The sequence below is a fragment of the Phocoena sinus genome, chromosome 10, assembly GCF_008692025.1.
Source record: "Phocoena sinus isolate mPhoSin1 chromosome 10, mPhoSin1.pri, whole genome shotgun sequence".
In the NCBI taxonomy this organism is placed as follows: Eukaryota; Metazoa; Chordata; class Mammalia; order Artiodactyla; family Phocoenidae; genus Phocoena; species Phocoena sinus.
Window position 1 is genome coordinate 6,366,511 of NC_045772.1, and position 18,827 is coordinate 6,385,337.

At 45.4% G+C, this 18,827-nt stretch overlaps 1 protein-coding gene across 4 annotated transcripts in view; it reads left to right on the forward strand.

Annotated features, from left to right (window-relative positions):
* Positions 1 to 18,827, forward strand: part of PACSIN2 (protein kinase C and casein kinase substrate in neurons 2) — a 140,029-nt gene that overhangs the window by 82,347 nt on the left and 38,855 nt on the right. For all 4 annotated transcript variants that reach the window (XM_032645270.1, XM_032645273.1, XM_032645271.1 and 1 more), the window contains exon 2: positions 15,581 to 15,719. In XM_032645270.1, coding sequence (XP_032501161.1) covers positions 15,660 to 15,719 — 60 coding nt within the window. In that variant the 5' untranslated portion in view covers positions 15,581 to 15,659. The remainder of the gene's footprint in view (positions 1 to 15,580; positions 15,720 to 18,827) is intronic.

Below are 18,827 nucleotides of genomic sequence, written 5' to 3' on the forward strand. Positions count from 1 at the left end.
GACCCAGGAGCTTGTGGGCGCCCATGGTGGTCAGGCCCCGCGGCTGAGAAGGAGAAGGGCTTCCTGTGTGGCTGCTGGTAGACAGCCGGGACTGAGCCACACATCCCGCACGGTGGTTTCTAAATCCAACTGTGGTTTAGTTTAACATGTGCAGAGTGTTTATAAGAGAGTTCTAACCAGTAGAGTTAAAGCATCTTCATAAGTTAAAGCATCTTCATACCTGGGCATAAATGCCCCAGGCATTTTCCATCTGTGGATCTTCAGTCTGTATGAATCAAAACTACCCAGACTTCTCAGTTCAACTTTTCTCCTCCTGAATTCATCCAGCAAGTTTTTACTGAATGACTGCTCTATGGTCTGACTTGAGTTTTGAAAGCATCCCTGTGAAGGGCAATGGGGGAGCCAGGACACCACTGGGAGATGACTGCGGTTATGAAACGGAGAGGTGCCGGGGCGGGGGCTTTGGACACCTCTGAAGAGGGGGTGGTCAGTCCTCTCTCGAGGCTGTGGTGCAGTCACGTGGCACAGAGGGCCCCTCCTTCATTCCAGCACAGGCCATTAACAAAACAAAGTAGGGTATTTTTTATTAACTAGTTGCTGTATCCTAAAAGCAACTGGTGATAGTCAAAATTTTCAAACTGGTTAGAACGAGATGAAATGTGAAAGTCCAACCCCCCTCAAGTCTGAGACCCCACTGGGACTTGCTGTGAGTTGGCACACTTTGGTGGGTACCTAATTGTGTTTTAATACAGTGGGATCAGATTATATCACCGTGCTACAACCCACTGATGCCACTTGATATGAGGGAACACCGATGTGCCATTCTTTCGCGTCTGTGCACACAGCTCCCCGCCCTCTCTCTCCTCTGGCTACCTGTGTTCCACTCCAGAGGTGTATCGGCACTTGTGACTCTTGATGGACAGTGAGGTGGTTTTCAGTGTCTTATTTTTCTTGCTGTTGAAAACAGGGCCACAGTGAACATCTGCCTTTAATCCTTGGGTGAGTTTATATGTAGGAAAAGTTTTAGAAGAAATAGTTGGGTCAAAGGCTAGGTGTTTCTCTTTGGTTAAATATATCACATGTTGAGAGGCAGCACAGGTACAGATAGGTATGGAACACTATGCATATATATGTGCTTGGTTTTCAATAGCATATCTTACAGGCACTTGAGGCTTGAATTTTTATCTGCTAGCACAGATATAAGATCTGAGTTACCAGGCAGCTCACCAGTGTTGCTGACCATTCCTCCCTGGAGTCCTCAGTGGCACCTCAGGCAAGCCTGTGGGCTCCTGCCCTGCTGGGACTGGAACAGTGACCTCTGTTCCCTGGGGCCTCCCTCTGCTGGAAAGGCCCCTCCCCGTCCTTCACACCCCCACTTGCTCTCCACCTTGGGTCTTCCCGACCACTCTACCTTCACAAGTCCTTCCCCCTGTTCTTCCCTCCACTCTCTCATAATGCCTTATTTACCTCCGTTCTAGCCCTTTCCACACTCGTGGCTGTTTTTACTTTACTGTGTGTCAGTCTGCCCTATTAGGACGTCAGGCCCAGGCAGGCAGGGACCGTGTCTGTCTTGTACACTGCTCCAAACCCTGGACTTAGAAGAGTGCCTGGCACATAGTAAGTACTCAAACATCTGTTTGTAGAATGAATGGGTAAATCCACTCCTTGCTTAAGGATTGATCCTCTCTTCACTCCAGGCCAAACAGTGGCTTAGAAGAAATTGTAGTCACTTCTAATGAGTGAAGAATTTCCCACCCTGGGTAATGAAGGAGGAACAAACCTTAGATCCAGTGTGTGCTCACAGCGAGGTCTGCAGGGCAGTACAGGCCAAGCCAGCGTTGTGTGTGGGCAGCAGTGAGGACGCCTTCCTTCTGTGCTGCCTTCTGCAGTTACAGAGATTAGAGATGGCTTCTCCAAGGCTGACTTTCAGAGAGATGAGCAACATGTGCCTTCTCTCGGAATGTTCTTTCTTTATAGTAATAGCCTTTTGGCCTAATGACCTGTTCTGTTTTTATTTCTTGGAATGAATTAAGGGCATTAAGGGCGAGCTGAATGTACTTATGTAATTTGTACCTTTCTTCACTTGATATATGTGTTATCAGGCCCGGAGGGGAGGAAAGATGTTATGCCAGCTCCCAACCTGGACCAAGGGCACCCTTGGCAGCCTCTGTTAACCTCTGATACTCTGTGCACCATTTTGGGAATGGCTCTGACTCATGGTGTTTACTTACATCAGTGGCAGAAGTCATTGGAGTCCAGAGATCTGGGAACCATTTCCCCCACCTCGGTCATTCCTGGATTCCTGAATGTATTCAGCAAGCATCTTTTGAGGGCCTACTGTGTTCCCAGGGCACACATGAGGGACCACGAATGTGTTTTTCAGGACTGGGAGGGGAAGGAGGAGGGGGGATGATTTGTACATCTTTACACTTAGGATTTTCTTGCTCTCAAGGCTCAAATTTGTTGCTTTTACACCTTCAATGGGCAGAAACACACTGCCCCTACCCCTTGTGCAACTGGAATTTTAAAGTCTCTGAGGGGAGCCTGCCCACTCCACTGATGACCAGCAGTCCCCTGAGTGGCCACAGCAGAGCTGTGCTCCTCCCAGAGGCCTCAGAAAAGGAGGGAGAGGTTGGAAATCCCCACCTGCTATTCACTCACTCAGATCTTTGTTGAGCACCTATTGTGTGCAGCACTGGGGGGCACTAGAGCCGAGTGGTAAGTGAGACACGTGGCAGAGCCTGCAGTCCAGGGCTTCCCCTGTGCCTCCCCACCTGTGAGACCTCCAGCCTGGCCTCCTCCCTGTCCTTTAACCAGTCTCCTCCTGTTTTATGTGACTGGAAGTCCCTGTGATCTTATCATCTAGGTCACTAGCTTCCTCTTTAATCTTGTCATTCTCTTATACACACCAAACATTAAAATGTTTATTTTGGTAATAATGTTGTTAAAAATTAAAAAAAATTTACTTACTTCCTAATCACTCCTTTTTCATAGCAGCCTGTTCCTGTTTTACGGGTGCAATAACCCTTGACTTTCTTGGAGAATTCTTACCAGCGTTTATAGAATTTCTCTCTTGTTCCCTGAAATATCTGTGTTTTCCCCAGAGATCAATTCACAGTAAAAGTTGTCCTGCTTATCCTGGTCCTACTCTTTCATGGTTTGGGTTTTTATTTCATTATTATTTATTTAATGGTTGAAGATCCTTGGTTATCAGTTCATGTTCATGAAAGAAGAGGGTTGATTAGCATTAGAGGGTTGGAGCATTAGAAGCTGATCTGGGTTTCCCTGTTGGCCTCTGCCTTAAGAGGGAGGATGTCTGCGTTTCTGCAGAGGCTGGGCAAGGCCCCAGGTGGGCCTCCCTGAAGGGTGTCTGGACTTGATGGTCACAAGTGCAGTTTTAAAAATTACTGTGATGATTGCTCCTCAGTCCCCACCCCCCGCATCTCTGTGCTCTGTTCGGCACCCCTGCCCTGGGAAGACTCATCCCCACCCTGGCCTCTGGGATGGTTTTCTTAGTTTCCTCCCAGCCCAGACCTGTCTGCTTTCCTCTGGCACATCCTCCCTGCTGCTCTGTTGCTGCACTATTACAGGTTCCTTCTTGTCAACCTAGTGGGCCCTTAGGGGCAGGGAGGGAGAGATGTGTGCACCTCTTTTGAACTGACTGTTTTAGTGTGATTTGGGGGAGAGAAACAGAGTTGAAGGAAATACATGGGGAACATATTTTCTTGTCTGTTTCTCCTGTTGTGATGGGAAGGGATCAAGAATAACTCAGTATACACTACCTCATCCCAAAAGTTCATTTCAGAGCGGTTGTTTGGGATTCAGATATTTTCCTGTGACCAGGTTAGAGTGTAAAAGCCTGTTTCAGCGTGTTTGGTGCGCAGTGTAGCCCACAAGATAGAATTAGGACCAGGCCCACGAGCAGGAAGAGTGTCTGACAGGAGTGCTCTCCCTCACGTGCAGCATGTGTTCCAAGGTAGCGGAACTCATTCAGCATTGTCGTCGAGTCCTGTAGTTCAGTTTCTTTAGGGAGAAATAGTCAGTCAACTGCTGGGTGCTAGACAGTCTGAAATATACTACAGAAGTGCCAGACTCAGTACCTGTCCTTGGGAAGAGCCGTACTAACTCACTTGTCTGTCACTTTGCACTTTCCCAAAGCTCTTCCATATCCGTTATCACCCCTGAGCCTCTTCATACTCGGGAGGGCGGGAGCACCAGTGCTGCCATACGGAGGGATGGGGGCCGCGCTCCCAGAGGTGAAGCTAACACTTGTTTTCCACCGATCCTCACGCTGTCTTCTGAGGAACTTCACCTTCCTGTTGAGATGCACCCAATTAATTTTTAAATATACATTTATGTTGTTGGCAGTGATAAATGGACCTTAGGAGCATTCAGTACTATTTGGCATTAGCGACCGGCTTGTGCCATAGCAAGTCTTTTGAGACCCTGAAAGAATGAAGGAAGCAGAACTAGGAAATGTGCCCAACCTGATCTCCCTTTGAAGCAAAGTCTGCAGGTTCTCTTGTTGTCCTCAGAAGTCTCAGGTTCCCCAACTTACATGTTTCTTTACCCAGAGTGTACTGAAACCAGGTTCATTTTTATGGTTAAAGATGTTTGTGTGTGGAAAAAAAATTCTGAGTAATATTCCCTGACAGGTCAGGGTCTTTGGCCCTTAATAAGACAGCTCTGAGAATCAAGCCCCCTTTCTAGGGAGCAGCCTCCCAGCCAAGCAGGCTTCCCAGAGCTGGGAATGACTCAGGCTGGAGTTGAGATGTCCTGCTAGGGTTGGGCAATATGGAGTCAGACAGGCTGGGTTGAGTCACGGCCTCGCATTTGCAAGCTGTGGGGCCCCTGGCGAATGGTTTGAATGGTTTGTACCTCGGTTGCCTTCCTGTAAAATGGGCACAGTAATCCACTTTTGTAGGGTTTTTGAGGAACAAAAATAATATGTCTAAAGCTGGTGCTAAGATATGCCCGGTATGTGGAAGCTGCTTAGATGTTGGTTTATGCCTATCCTGGGCTCCAGGTGGAGCAACAGAACCACACCTGTTGAAGCAGGCTTGCTTTACTTGACACAGACATGGCTGACTTCAGCCCAGGGAGCCTTCTTTGGGGCCGTCTTTCAGTCATTAGATAGTTACTGAACACCTAAGTGGTGCCATTAGGCAGCTCTTCTAGTTCCTTCCTTGGCGGCTTTGGTTTCACTGTGGGATTGAGCGTGTTCCTGGGGTGCGACCTGGTCTGTAGCTGGTCCCCCCGCAGGAGGGGGGCATACTAAAGTGAACCTGCACGCACTAGAACAGAGCACCAGTGTGTGGCTGGACATTCAGGGGCTTTGTTCAGAAATCTTATTTTTCTCTTTGTGTGTAGGCTGTGCCCTGTGCCCTCTCCTCTTACCTTAGACTTATTTGTCTGCAGCTTCAGGCCCCCTATTCACACATGTCCACCCCTATTCCCACCCCACTTTGCACTTTAAGGAGGGAATTAAGTGATGACTGGAAATAAGCTTTGAGGGAAGAGCATGCATTGTGTTGTCTTTGAGTGATGGAACTATGGATAATCTTTCTTCCTGTTCTTCCTTTCTCTCCCAAAATCTCTTCTCTGAGTTTTCTATGGAAAACATGGGTTATTTTTGTTTTTGTACGTTACAAATACATTAAAAGAAAAAACGTCGCAAGTTGATTGGTACATTAAGACCCCATAGCATTGAGTATCACAGTTTTTCTTGTCTTATATAAATTTGTAGAGCAGATATCCTGTGATTTTATTTAGATTGTCATCAAGCATTTACTACCAATTTCACTTTAATTACAGTACTAAAAGGGCAAAGAGTATTCTGTTTGTGTTTGACAAATTTAACATTTGAGTATCTCCTGATTTTCCCATTATTCTAGTCTAGTTTAGTTTTTCATTTTTACTTAAAAGAAATTGAGGTCTAGCCTACAAGCTGTTTGTATTCCCAGCACTAGTTCAGTTCTTGAAATTTAGATCTTTATTGAATGCATGAATGAGGCTCCCCAAGAGCAGCTGATGATGACAGGTTTTCCCTTCTTTCCAGTTTTAAGTTGACACCAGATCAGTGTGTCATTAAGCCACATGATGCTTTCTGTGCTCTTTTCTTCCAGTGCCCTCCTGACCATCTCTGAGCTCGGCTATCGCTGGTATGACTCAAGAGGTCATGTGGACCCAGGGATAGTGGTTGATCGTGATGCTAGTCAAATCCTGGCCATAAAAGAATGAATCTAACTGTTCATCATGGAGAACAATTCTTGAGTGAGCCCTGAAGGCTGAGAACTGATTCTGTTACTTTTATAAAATCACCAATCATGGATTTCCAGGGACAGATGAGATTTTCTTGGCCTCTCTTAACCCATCTTGTCAACCCCTCTTGCCCCTCCCCTCTTCCCCTGCTTACAGATAGGAAGCTCTTCTCCTGTGTACCTAAGCAGAGCCTATTTGCCTGTAAATCCCTTTCTAGCTTTTCCCACATCTTGTGGAGGAAGAGACCTGATTTTGCTTTCTTGATATTTTCATAGCATTTTTATTCATAATACCTATAAACTACTAATTATATGTAATGTACTATAATAGGAAGAACTTGAATTTTAGAAGCACAGAACCTGGTTTTGAACCTTGATTTCACAGTTTGTCACCATTTATAATTTTAAGCAAGTTACTTGACCTCTAAGTCTCCCAAGGCATTAGAAATAAAAGAAAAAGCAAAAAAAAAAAAAAAAAAAAAAAGATGGAACCCACTTACAAGCTTTTGTACAGCAAAGGAAACCATAAACAAAACAAAAAGACAACCTACAGACTGGGAGAAAATATTTGCAAATGATGCATCCAGCAAGGGCTTAATTTCCAAAATATACAAACAGCTCATACAACTCAACAACAAAAAACAAAACAACCCAATAGAAAAATCCACAGAAGATCTACATAGACATTTCTCCAAAGAAGGCATATAGATGGCCAACAGGCACATGGAAAGATGCTCAGTGTCGCTAATTATTAGAGAAATGCAAATCAAAACTACAATGAGGTACCAGTCAGAATGACCATCATTAAAAAGTCTACAAATAACAAATGCTGGAGAGGGTGTGGAGAAAAGGGAACCCTCCTACACTGTTGATGGGAATGTAAGTTAGTGCAGCCACTATGGAAAACTGTATGGAGATTCCTCAAAAAAACTAAAAACAGGGCTTCCCTGATGGCGCAGTGGTTGAGAGTCCGCCTGTCCATGCAGGGGACACAGGTTCGTGCCCCGGTCCGGGAAGATCCCACGTGCCGCGGAGTGGCTGGGCCCGTGAGCCATGGCCGCTGAGCCTGCGCGTCCGGAGCCTGTGCTCCGCCACGGGAGAGGCCACAACAGTGAGAAGCCCACGTACCACAAAAAAAACACACAAAAAACAAACTAAAAACAGAACTACTATATGATCTAGCAATCCCACTCCTAGACATATATCCAGACAAAACTATAATTCAAAAGATACATGCAGGGACTTCCCTGGTGGTCCAGTGGGTAAGACTCCATGCTCCCAATACAGGGGGCCTGGGTTCTTTCCCTGATTGGGGAACTAGATCCCGTATGCCACAACAAAGGATCCTGCATGCCGCAACTAAGACCCAGTGCAGCCAAAATAAATAAATACTTTTAGAAAACAAAAGATACATGTACCCCTTAGTTCATAGTAGCACTATTCACAATAGCCAAGACATGGAAGCAACCTACATGTCCATTGACAGATGAATGGATAAAGAAGATGTGGTATATATATTCAATGGAATATTACTCAGCCATAAAAAAGAATGAAATAATGCCACTTGCAGCAACATGGATGTACCTAGAGATTATCATACTAAGTGAAGTAAGTCAGGAAGAGAAAGACAAATACCATATGATATCACTTATATGTGAAATCTAAAATATGACACAAATGGGGGACTTCCTTGGTGGTCCAGTGGTGAAGAATCCTCCTTCCAATGCAGGGGACACAGGTTCAATCCTCCAATCCCTGATTGGGGAACTAAGATCCCACATGCTGCGGGCAACTAAGCCCGTGTGCCACAACTACTGAGCTTGCGCACCTCAACTAGAGAGCCCATGTGCTGCAAACTACAGAGCCCGTGCACTCTGGAGCCTGTGTGCCATAACTAGAGAGAAGCCCGTGGGCTGCAACGAAGAGCCTGCACGTCACAACGAAAGATCCCGCGTGCCACAACTAAGACCCAATACAGCCCAATAAATAAAATATTGTAAAAAATAAATTTAAAAAAATAAAATATGACACAAATGAACCTATCTATGAAACAGAAACAGACTCACAAACATAAAGAACAGGCTTGTGGTTGCCAGGGGGAGGAGGGATGGATTAGGAGTTTGGGATTAGCCCATGCAAACTGTTATATATAGAATGGATAAACAACAAGGTCCTACTGTATAGCACAGGGAACTATATTCAATATCCTGTGGTAAACCATAATGGAAAAATATAAAAAAGAATGTATATATATGCATAACTGAATTACTTTGCTATATAGTAGAAATTAGCACAACATTACAAATCAACTGTACTTCAATAAAAAATATTTTTAAAGTTACTTGACCTTTAGTTTCACATCTGCAAAAAAGAAAAGAAAAATGCCTACCTCATGGGACTCTTATGAAAAAATAAATGAGATTGTAGAATATAGCTAAAACTGTGCTTAGGGACTTCCCTAGTGGTTCAGTGGGTAAGACTCCGTGCTCCCAGTGCAGGGGGCCTGGGTTCAATCCCTGGTCGGGGAACTAGATCCTGCATGCATGCCACAACTAAGACCTGGTGCAGCCTAAATTAAAAAATAAATAGTAAAAACAAACACAAAAAACACAAAAAACCAAACCAAATAAAAAAACACTGTGCTTAGAAGGAAATTTATAGCTTTAAATGCGTACATTAGAAAAGAAAGGCTGGAAATAGTGAATTAAGCTTTAATTTCCAGAAGTTAGGAAAAGAACAACTTGAACCTAAAGATGGTAGAAGAAAGGAAATAATAAAGGGGAAAAAATCAAGGAAAAAGAAGACAAATATTCAACAGACAGCTGAAAGAAAGCTAAAAGTTGATTCTTTGGGGAATTCCCTGGCAGTCCAGTGGTTACGACTTGGTCCTCTCACTGCCAGGGGCCCGGGTTCAATCCCTGATCAGGGAACTAAGATCCCACCAAGCCACCCGGCGTGGCCGGGAAAAAAAAAAAGGTTGATTCTTTGAAAAAAAGAATAATCAATAAACCTTTGATGAGACTGATGAAGAGAAAAGGCACAAAAACCTAATGTCAAGAATGAAAAGGGTTGTGGTTGCCAGGGGGAGGCAAAAAAAGAATGAAAAGGGGAACATTACTACAGGTCTTTCAGTCTTTAAAATGATCATTAGAGGATAATATAAACAGCTTTTTGTTAATATATTTGAAAAAATGAACTGGATTCTCTAGAAAACCACAACTTTACAAAATCATCACAAAGAAATAGAAAATATGTGAATAGTCTTCTACTTTTTAACCAGAATCTGTCATTAGGACTGCTTAAAGAAAACTCCAGGCCCAGATTATTTCACTGACAAATTCTGCCAAACATTTAAGGAAAAATAAAGCCAATCTTACACAAACATCCATATGTGATAAAAGCTCTTAGTAGAATTGTAGTAGAAGGAATCTTCCTTAACCTGAAAAGTGATAGTTTTTTAAAAATCCTATAGCAAACATTATACTTAATGGGGAAATGTTGAATACTTCATCTTTGAGACCAGAAAGGAGCTCCACATTTTATTGGAAGTCCTCTCCGGTGCAAAAAAGCAAGGAAAAGAAATAAAAGCCCTAAGAATTGCAAAGGAAGAAATAAAACTGTCATTATTTGAATATGATATGAATGTGTATATAGGTCATCCAAATGAATTTATAGATAATTAGAAATAATAAGTACAAAAAAAGGAAATAAATAGTGTAAAGTTGGTGAATACATGGTAAGTATACAAAAATCAGTTGCTTTATATGTCAGCAATAAACAGTTAAAGTGAAAAAAAATTTTAAATACTATTTATAATACCAATGTCATATTAAATGCTGAGTAGTACACTGACCAAAAAGGTGTGCGTGAACTCTATAAAAAGAGTACAGATCAATATTGAGAGAAATTAAAGAAGGCCTGAATAAATGAAATGCATTCCACGGATTAGGAGACTCAGTATTGTAAAGATGTCCATTAACTCAGAGTGGTCTGAGGATTCGACGAGATCCTGATCAAAATCCCAGCAGAGTTAGTTGGTTCGTTGGTTGGTTGGAACTGAACAAGGAGATTTTAAGGCATATATGGAAATGCAGAGGGCCGTGGGACTTCCCTGGTGGTCCAGTGGCTAAGACTCTGTGCTCCCAACACAGGGGGCCTGGGTTCGATCCCTGGTCAGGGAACTAGAGACCTCATGCTGCAACTACAAGATTCCCCCATGCTGCAACTAAAGATCCCGCATGCTGTAACTAAAAGATCCCCCGTGCCGCAACTAAGACCCAGTGTAGCTAAATAAATACGTACATGCATACATCCAAGCATAGCCAAGCTGCTCTTGAAGAATAAAGTCGGAGGACTTCTTCAGCTAGATACCAAGAATTCTTATAAGATTGTGGTAATTAAGACAATGTGGTATTGTCACAAGAACAAACAGAATACAGAATAGGGAGCCTACATAAAGATCCACACATCTGTGGACAATGGTGGCACTGCAGAATATGGAAGTAAATAAGCTCTTTTTAACAAATAATGCTGGAAAGTTGGATATCCATATGGAAAAAAATGAAACTTGTATATCATATCACATACAAAAATAATTTCTGGGTATGAAAAGTAAAAACCAACCAAAACAAAACCATTTAAAAGATAATTAATATCTTTATGACCTCAGCATAAGAAAAGACTTCTTAAACAGGACATAAAAAGCACTAACTATAATAGAAAATATTGATGTTAGACTATATTAAAATTAAGAATATTTATGCAACAGATGACACCATTAAGCAATGAAAAGGTAGGACATAGGGCAACGCATACAATTTATACAAGACATTAGTGAGGGAAATCAGATTAAAATCAGTGTTGCAACTCACGTGCACATGAAGGCTAAGATCAGCAGACTGTCCGTGAGGACTGGACTTTAGTAGTAACTCATAAAGAAACAGCAGCAAGTGTTTGTTTTTCACATTTTATGTTCTAGAAGATTTGAGCTCAGCACTGAGGTAGTTACTGTCAGTGGTTAAGAGTATGGCTGGTGTGAACCCGCCTTTATTCAGATCTCAACTCCACCACTTGGGCAAGCTCCTTACCCTTTCTGTGACTCAGTATCCCTTTAACAAGGAGCATGTTGCTAACACTTCCCTCAGAGGGTTGTCATTAGGATTAAATGAAGGCCCCAGGACCCCAGGTCACAGCCCATGGCAGGGCCTCCCTCAGTGGAAGCTCATCCTAGGCCAGCACCCTTGCAGATTGCCAGCACATGCAAGACACTTAGTGCAGTGTCTGGCTCATGAGGATGTCTTCCCAGGCATTAGGTGATGACTGGCCTCCCCATTGCTGAGTGAAGGAGGGCTGGTGATAGTATCAGGGTGGTAGGGGAAGCCTCGTACAAGTGCTTATCCCAGTAGCAACAATCATGGGAAAACAAAAAGCAAATCCAGCCCCAGTCACTGGCATTTCTCACTATCTTTTGGTGGTTTGCTGGTTGGTGATTTTAAGAGCAATGGCTACCACTTCTAGGATGTCAGATGTATGCCACATGACTTTGATTCCCTGTCTCTAATCTTCCTTCAGTCCTGTGAGGAAAATATTCTCATTCTTATTTTATTGAGGGGCTGACTCTTGGAAGAGGTGCCACTGCTTCTCACATATTCGTGACATTTGAAGTCATAGGAAGGGATGAAACATTGCTGGGAGGTACAGGAAGAGCCTCAAGAATGGACCATGGGGCGTACCAGTGATGGGGAGAAGGAGAGGGGGTTATCAGAGAGGGAGGAGAGACCAGGATCACTGAGGGTGGTACAGGGTGCTTTGGGAGGGGTGGACGGTTGGGCAGGACCCCTACTGCAGGGCAGGAAAGGGGGACCTTGGGAGATGCTGGTTGAGAATTCCGCTTGGGTGACCGCGGCGGCCTGACCTCAAGCCCCACAGAAGTTGGTGTGGCTCTGTGAATGTCAGCGATGAGTTTTCAGGTCAACTGGTGCTTTAATACCAGTTGGGTTTTCCTCTGTGGTACAGACCCTGGTCCCCCAGGCCCCTCTTTTTTTTCCTGTCTGCCTTACGGCTGTCATGTGGAGCCGAAGGGAAGAGTGAGGACACTTGGAGCCAAGGGTGTTGGCCTAGGACGAGGCTCCCACTGAGGGAGGCCCTGCCATGGGCTGCAACCTGGGATCCTGGGGCCTTCATGCACCATTTCGTCTAACCCTCACTCAAACCTGGTAGAACACAGCTCAGGAAGCTGGGGCTCAGAGAACAGAATGGCTTTCCCATGGTCACCTAGCTCATCAGTGGTAGAGCTCATGAATCTGAGCTTTCCTGATTGCCACCATCCTAGGCTTTCATCTACATTATCTCACTAACTCTTTGGGCAGGAGATCTTCAGTTCTTCCTCTTACTTTCTTTGTCTACTTGGGTTTTTTTTATGCCTTGCCTCGGTTTCCTCTCTAGGACTTTGAATGTCTTTGCTGACTTCTGACCTCTTAGAGGAGACTGAACAGATCTGCTTTGAGGCTTCAGAAGGAAAGTGTCATGAATTCTGAATTATTACAAGTCAGAAGTGAAGTGGTGGCACGGAGCTTCCAAAAGTCAGTTATTAATATAAATGGAAGGCCTTGCACAGTTTTACAGAAAGAGATTGGCCTTCCTGATTTTGTTTTACTTAGATTATGGCATTTACTTAATGACATCCATATATAAGCTTGGAGAATGTGTAAGTGGGGAGATGGGCAACAAGAGCTGAGAATCTGTGCAGGGGAGCTGGTTCTGCATTAGAAGCAACTCTAAACAACACACACACAGATAGGTGAGCTGACTGCAGTCATTGCACGTTGGGCTGTGGCTACGTGGGGTGCTGGTGGGGTCAGCTTGGCCTTGATCTTGGGAATGTCGCAGTCGCTGAGCACAGTGCTTTGGTGAGAAACAGGTCCCTGGACTGACAGGGAAAATTACCAAGTTGCCACTCTGTGACTTGGGCAAAGAAAGATGGACTTTCCCTGTTTCCACAGGTCAGGTATACACATGCCTCATCTCCAGTGCCCTCTGCAGGTCTGGTGTTTCTTGGTTTTGTTACTGGGCAGGGCATCTGTACCCGGTGATTCAGTTTCTTGCTCCTAGAAGTCTGTGTCTTTTCGTGCTTAGCCTGGTGGCAATCTCTTCTTGGCTCCTGGCACTTAGTAGGCTCTTAATAAATCTTGTGCAGAACTCATCTTCTGTTAGTGTCTAAACCAGGGCTGAATCCAGGCAGAAAATGAATTCCTGAAAATGAGCTTTTCAGGTGTCAAGCTGCTTCTCTGCCCAGAGCAGGCCCCCGATCTCCCTGCACCTGTCCCCTGCAGCTGCTCCCCGGAGCTGGCCAGGCAGCCCAGCCAGTGGCTTGATTTGGCCACTTTGAGACTAGCCTGAGCCGAAAGCCCAGATATTCCCTGAGGAGCCTGGAGCAGAGACCAGCTGCTCTGGGTAGAAAACTTTCTGCTGCTGCAATCATGGACTGGGGTGCTTCTAGGAGGGCCCTGGCTAAGAGCATCGGATTCCACAGGCAGGGAATGCTGTGAAATGTAGCACCAGGGCCCAGGCCAGAGAAGCCTGTCCGGCCTTTATTTATATCCCAGGGATGAAAAGGACACGCTGCCTCTGTGATTATGGAGCAGAGATCCTACCAGCATGCTGTCTGCAAGCGTGCGTGTGTGGCACCCATGCGACTCTGCCTGGTTACAGAGTGCGTGCATTTGGAGTATTTGGCTTCGAGGTACCATAATTTGCTCTTTACTTCAAATTTATTGTCCGTACAGAGCTGTATTCAAGTTTGGAAGCTGTGAAATACATCAGATTAAACCTTTTAATTAGCAGTTAGATCTTAGGTTATAAGATACCTGATTTATTTAAATTTGAGATCATTTTTAGAAAACATCTTGGTATGATAGAACATCACCTTAACAAACAGGCATAGTTGGTGTCCTGCTGGTCTCCACCATTCGTTGCTTGGGTGACCGTGGACAAGTTACTTAGCCTCCCTTAGCATCAGTTTTCTGAGCTGTAAAGTAGAGATAAAAGTAATGATAGTGATAATAATTACTATCTAATAATAATTACATTATCATTTACTACATAGCACTTACTGGAGACCACGTACTGTTCACCCCTGTATGTCCTGCTGCATTTTTACCCTCACAGTAATTCCTTGCAGTATTGTCTCTCTTTTACAGATAAGGCCACTGAGGCACAGAGAGCTTAGGTACCTTGCCCACTGTTGCCCAGCTAGTGAGTAATGGGTCTGGGATTAGAGCCCAGGCAGCTGATATTCCTTACTCTGCTTCTAGACTGTCTCACAGGGAATCACGAAGATTAAGTAGGATAACATGTGGGAAAGTACCTAGAGCAAAGCAAAGTCTTGCACCTTGTAAGTGTAACAATGTAGATCACTCTGCCTACCCTGCCCTACCTTCTCCCTCCTCTGGCTAAGCTGAGGCTTTGGACTCCTGACTGCGGCAGTTAGGAAAGTTTCAGATCTCTGGCTGTGTGGTCTGAATGCAGGGTGATATATAAGGGAGGGTGGAATCACTTTTTCACCAAGAAGTCAGGGAATCTCATCTGGTTATGGAACGGGTCATTCCATCAACGTGATTTGTGCTTGTGAATATAGCGGGGGGTCCTTCAACTTCTTCCCTCTGGCAAGGGAAATAATCACCCTGTTACCCTTGCTCGGATTTAGAACTTTACTCTTTCTAACTGACCCTCACACAGACTGTGTCAGAATAAACTGGTCTGAATTGGGGCATCAGTGGCTGAAATGAGCCAGTCATGGAAAGGGGGAGACAGCGCCCAACACAAGCAAAGCCTGGTGGAAACTCTGTGGAGAGTGGAGTCAGGTGTCGAAGGTGGGTTATTTCCACTCACATTTTACCCCAGGTCCTAGTCCTGTCGGATGGGTAGGACAGGCTGGAACAGAGTGAGCCCCGAGATGCAGGGACTCTGCTTTGGCGTGTTCTCCTCACATGTTCTCTGTCCCCTTCTCCAAGAGATGAGGCCAATTAAGGTTATCAGTCTGTTGATTTAAGCACAGGGACTGTTTGCAGAAAGCTCTTTGAGCTCCTCAGTTAAGATGTTGAAAGGTTTACTTGTTACTGTGAAATATACACACACGTTTATAACACACACATGTATGTCAGTGCCAAGTTTAGAGTTTATTGACTTTCTCCCACCAAAAGGAGACATTTTAGACTGCTCTGTACTGAAGGCAGTAATGGAAATGGAAGTTGTGAAATGGAGGTGGCTTGCTTTTTTACCTTGGGAATTTAAAACCACAATGATATGTTTTTCTTTTATAGGTTTGTCTACGGATTTTGAGCATCTGAAGCTGCCCTCTGAATTTAAGCATTCCCTGCTGCTCCCTCACCCTTTGAAGAGATGTCTGTCACTTATGATGATTCCGTTGGAGTCGAAGTGTCCAGCGACAGCTTCTGGGAGGTAATGCCCATGATTTCTTCTGGATGAATACAGAGACCAAGCCAATTGTGTCTGACACCTCCTCCCTCTTTTGTGGCTGGGATTTGGGGGATGAGATGAACATACCCCAAAACCAGCCAGGCATTTGTGGTCAGATCTAGGTGGCAGCAGGTATGGCTTAGCTCTCAGTGAAGGTGGTAGACTTACCTTGTTAGGAGAGTTGGATTAATGAGAGAGGTTAGAGGTGTTAATTAAGGTCTTGTCAATTTGTCCATTCTCAGAGCTTCCTTTCCACGTTTAGCCTTGATATGACTTGGTGTGACGTACACTAATTACCGGGCTTGGCCTGAGAATAGGCATTACTTTTGAATTTTGTATGGAAAAATGGACGGCGGTGATGTGACATCATGTTGGACAGTACAGGCAGGTGGCCAGAAGGCTGAACACACTACCCTTGAGCTTGCTGGAGCACCTTCTTGTTAGTCTGTGCCCATGAGGAATTCCTTTCCTAATCAGATTATTTTGTGGTGTGTAATGGTTTTTTTTTTTTGGAGGTTACTCTTCCTGAACCCCACTTACTTCCTGCCTGCTGGTTAAAGCAAAGTCCATGTTTGATAAAATTTTGTTCATATGGCAACACCCCCGGAACCTTCCCCGCAGCTGTGGGCTTAGTGGAAAGAGCACTGGCTCTGTAGTTGGAAAGATCTGGGTTCTGATCCCAGCTGTGCCATTACTAGCTGTCTGTGTGACCTTGGGCAAGTTGCTTGACTAATCTGAGCTTCAGGGTTTTCATCTCTAAGAGGGAAAATGATACTGGTCTTCGAGGGAGGTTGCCAGGATGAAATAAGAATAGAAACATCATCGCCATGTGGGTGCTTTCCTGATACAAAAAGCTCAAGTGCTGCAAGAGATGAGGGTGAGGCCCTGGGGTTTGCTGGAAACTAAAACACATTAGTTCTATGAACTTAGATTAATTAGGTGTATAATTTTGTCTGACATCAAATACCATCTGATATTATAAATTTATTTTATTTATTTTTGGCTGCTTTTGGTCTTCATTGGTGCGCACGGGCGTTCTCCAGTTGCGGTGAGCAGGGGCTACTCTTCGTTGCGATGCGCGGGCTTCTCATTGTGGTGGCTTCTCTTGTTGCGGAGCACGGGCTCTAGGTGCACAAGCTTCAGTAGTTGTGGCTCACAGGCTCTAGAGCACAGGCTCAGTAGCTGTGGCGCGTGGGCTTAATTGCTCTGCGGCATGTGAGATCTTCCTGGACCAGGGCTCAAACCCATGTCCCCTGCATTGGCAGGCGGATTCTTAACCACTGCGCCACCAGGGAAGCCCTCCATTTGATATTATAGTCTAACAGAGACAAGTGATCACAGGAGCCCAAGTTTTAAAAAGATGGACTCAAGGGCTTCCCTGGTGGCACAGTGGTTGGGAGTCCGCCTGCCAATGCAGCGGACACGGGTTCATGCCTCGGTCTGGGAAGATCCCACATGCCGTGGAGCGGCTGGGCCCGTGAGCCATGGCCGCTGAGCCTGCGAGTCCGGAGCCTGTGCTCCACAACAAGCCAACAGTGAGAGGCCCACGTACTGCAAAAAAAAAAAAAAAAAAAAAAAATAGATGGACTCAAAATTCTCTCAACACTTTTCTTCTTTGGGTATTGGGGGAAATGTCATTATTGACTTTTAGCTGAATACTTCGTTTTATTAAAAGTGTATGTTTATTGAGCACCTCCTGTGCGCTAGGCCCTGTGAGTTCCAGTGGGAAATGTGACAGCCTGAGTCCCCACCCCTTGGCTGGTAGCAGCCTTCCTGGTGGGTGTCCAGGCTGAAGCTCAAATTTCAGTAGCCAGAGAGGCACATGTGGCCCGGGAAACATTTCACCGAAGGCAGCAAGAGTGACGGGGCAGCAACGGTGTCACGGGTGCATCCCAGCCGCTCAGCAGCAGCAGCTCCCTGGCATAGTCAGGTGCATTCTCACAGCATGCAGGAAGGTCGGTGGTAAAACTAGATAAAAATGAATCGGAACAGGCAGTTCCAAGGTGCAGTGTGGAGGTGTCTCTGGGACATTGCTGGGATTCAGGACTGCCCCTCTGGTCCCATATGCAGTCCTGGGTTCACAGGCAGGCAAGCTCCACCTGCTGTCCTCTGGGGAGGCTGTGGCCTCGCCAGCATTGCAGAAGCACTTGGGGAGCTGGCACTGGCTGCAGAGACTTCTTGTGAGCTCCTGTGAAGCTGGCCTTTAGAAATGCAGGTTCCTGTTCTTCTCAACACTGATCTGAAACTATAGACAGAATCCTTTACAGTCATGGGGAAACTTTCTGTTTGGTAACTGTTGTGACATTGCCATCAGCGCCTGCCTTGAGCGAGGTGGTAGTATGGAGAGGCTAGAGCACACGAATGGCCTTGTGAGGGATAGACCAGGAGAGGCAACAGGACAGGTTCAGACACAGGCTTTGGAGCTAGTGGCCTGGGTTTGACTCCCTGCCTTGTCACTTAACTGTGTGTGTGTGGCTTTAGGCAAGTTACTAATTTTTCTTTTTCTCACTTTCCCAATCTGTAAAATGGGGATACTAACAGTACCCACATCCTAGGATGGTGAGAGTTAAGGGAACAAATGCATGTCAAGTGGTGTCGGGCCTCAAGACAGGTGCTGGCTGGGAGCTCTGTCCCTCTGCTCTGGGGGATGGGGGGCCATCAGCACACACACAACATATAATCTGTTCCTCTGGGGTGTGTTGGTCAGCATTGCCGTAATTACCCAGATGCCAGAAGCTGCTGTGGAAAAATTAAGTAGCTAAATATAGTGCTATTACAGAAGTCTTCAGCTGCTGGTTACAAAAGAAAAATGGAGGGCTTCCCTGGTGGCGCAGTGGTTGAGAGTCCGCCTGCCGATGCAGGGGACGCGGGTTTGTGCCCTGGTCCGGTAGGATCCCACAAGCCGCGGAGCGGCTGGGCCCGTGAGCCATGGCTGCTGAGCCTGCGCGTCCGGAGCCTGTACTCCGCAGCGGGAGGGGCCATGACAGTGAGAGGCCCGTGTACCGCAAAAAAAAAAAAAAAAAGAAAAAGGTAGGTGAAAGTTGCCAGTGTGTATTGTCAGCATATATTAAGTCAAGTAGCTTGAACAAG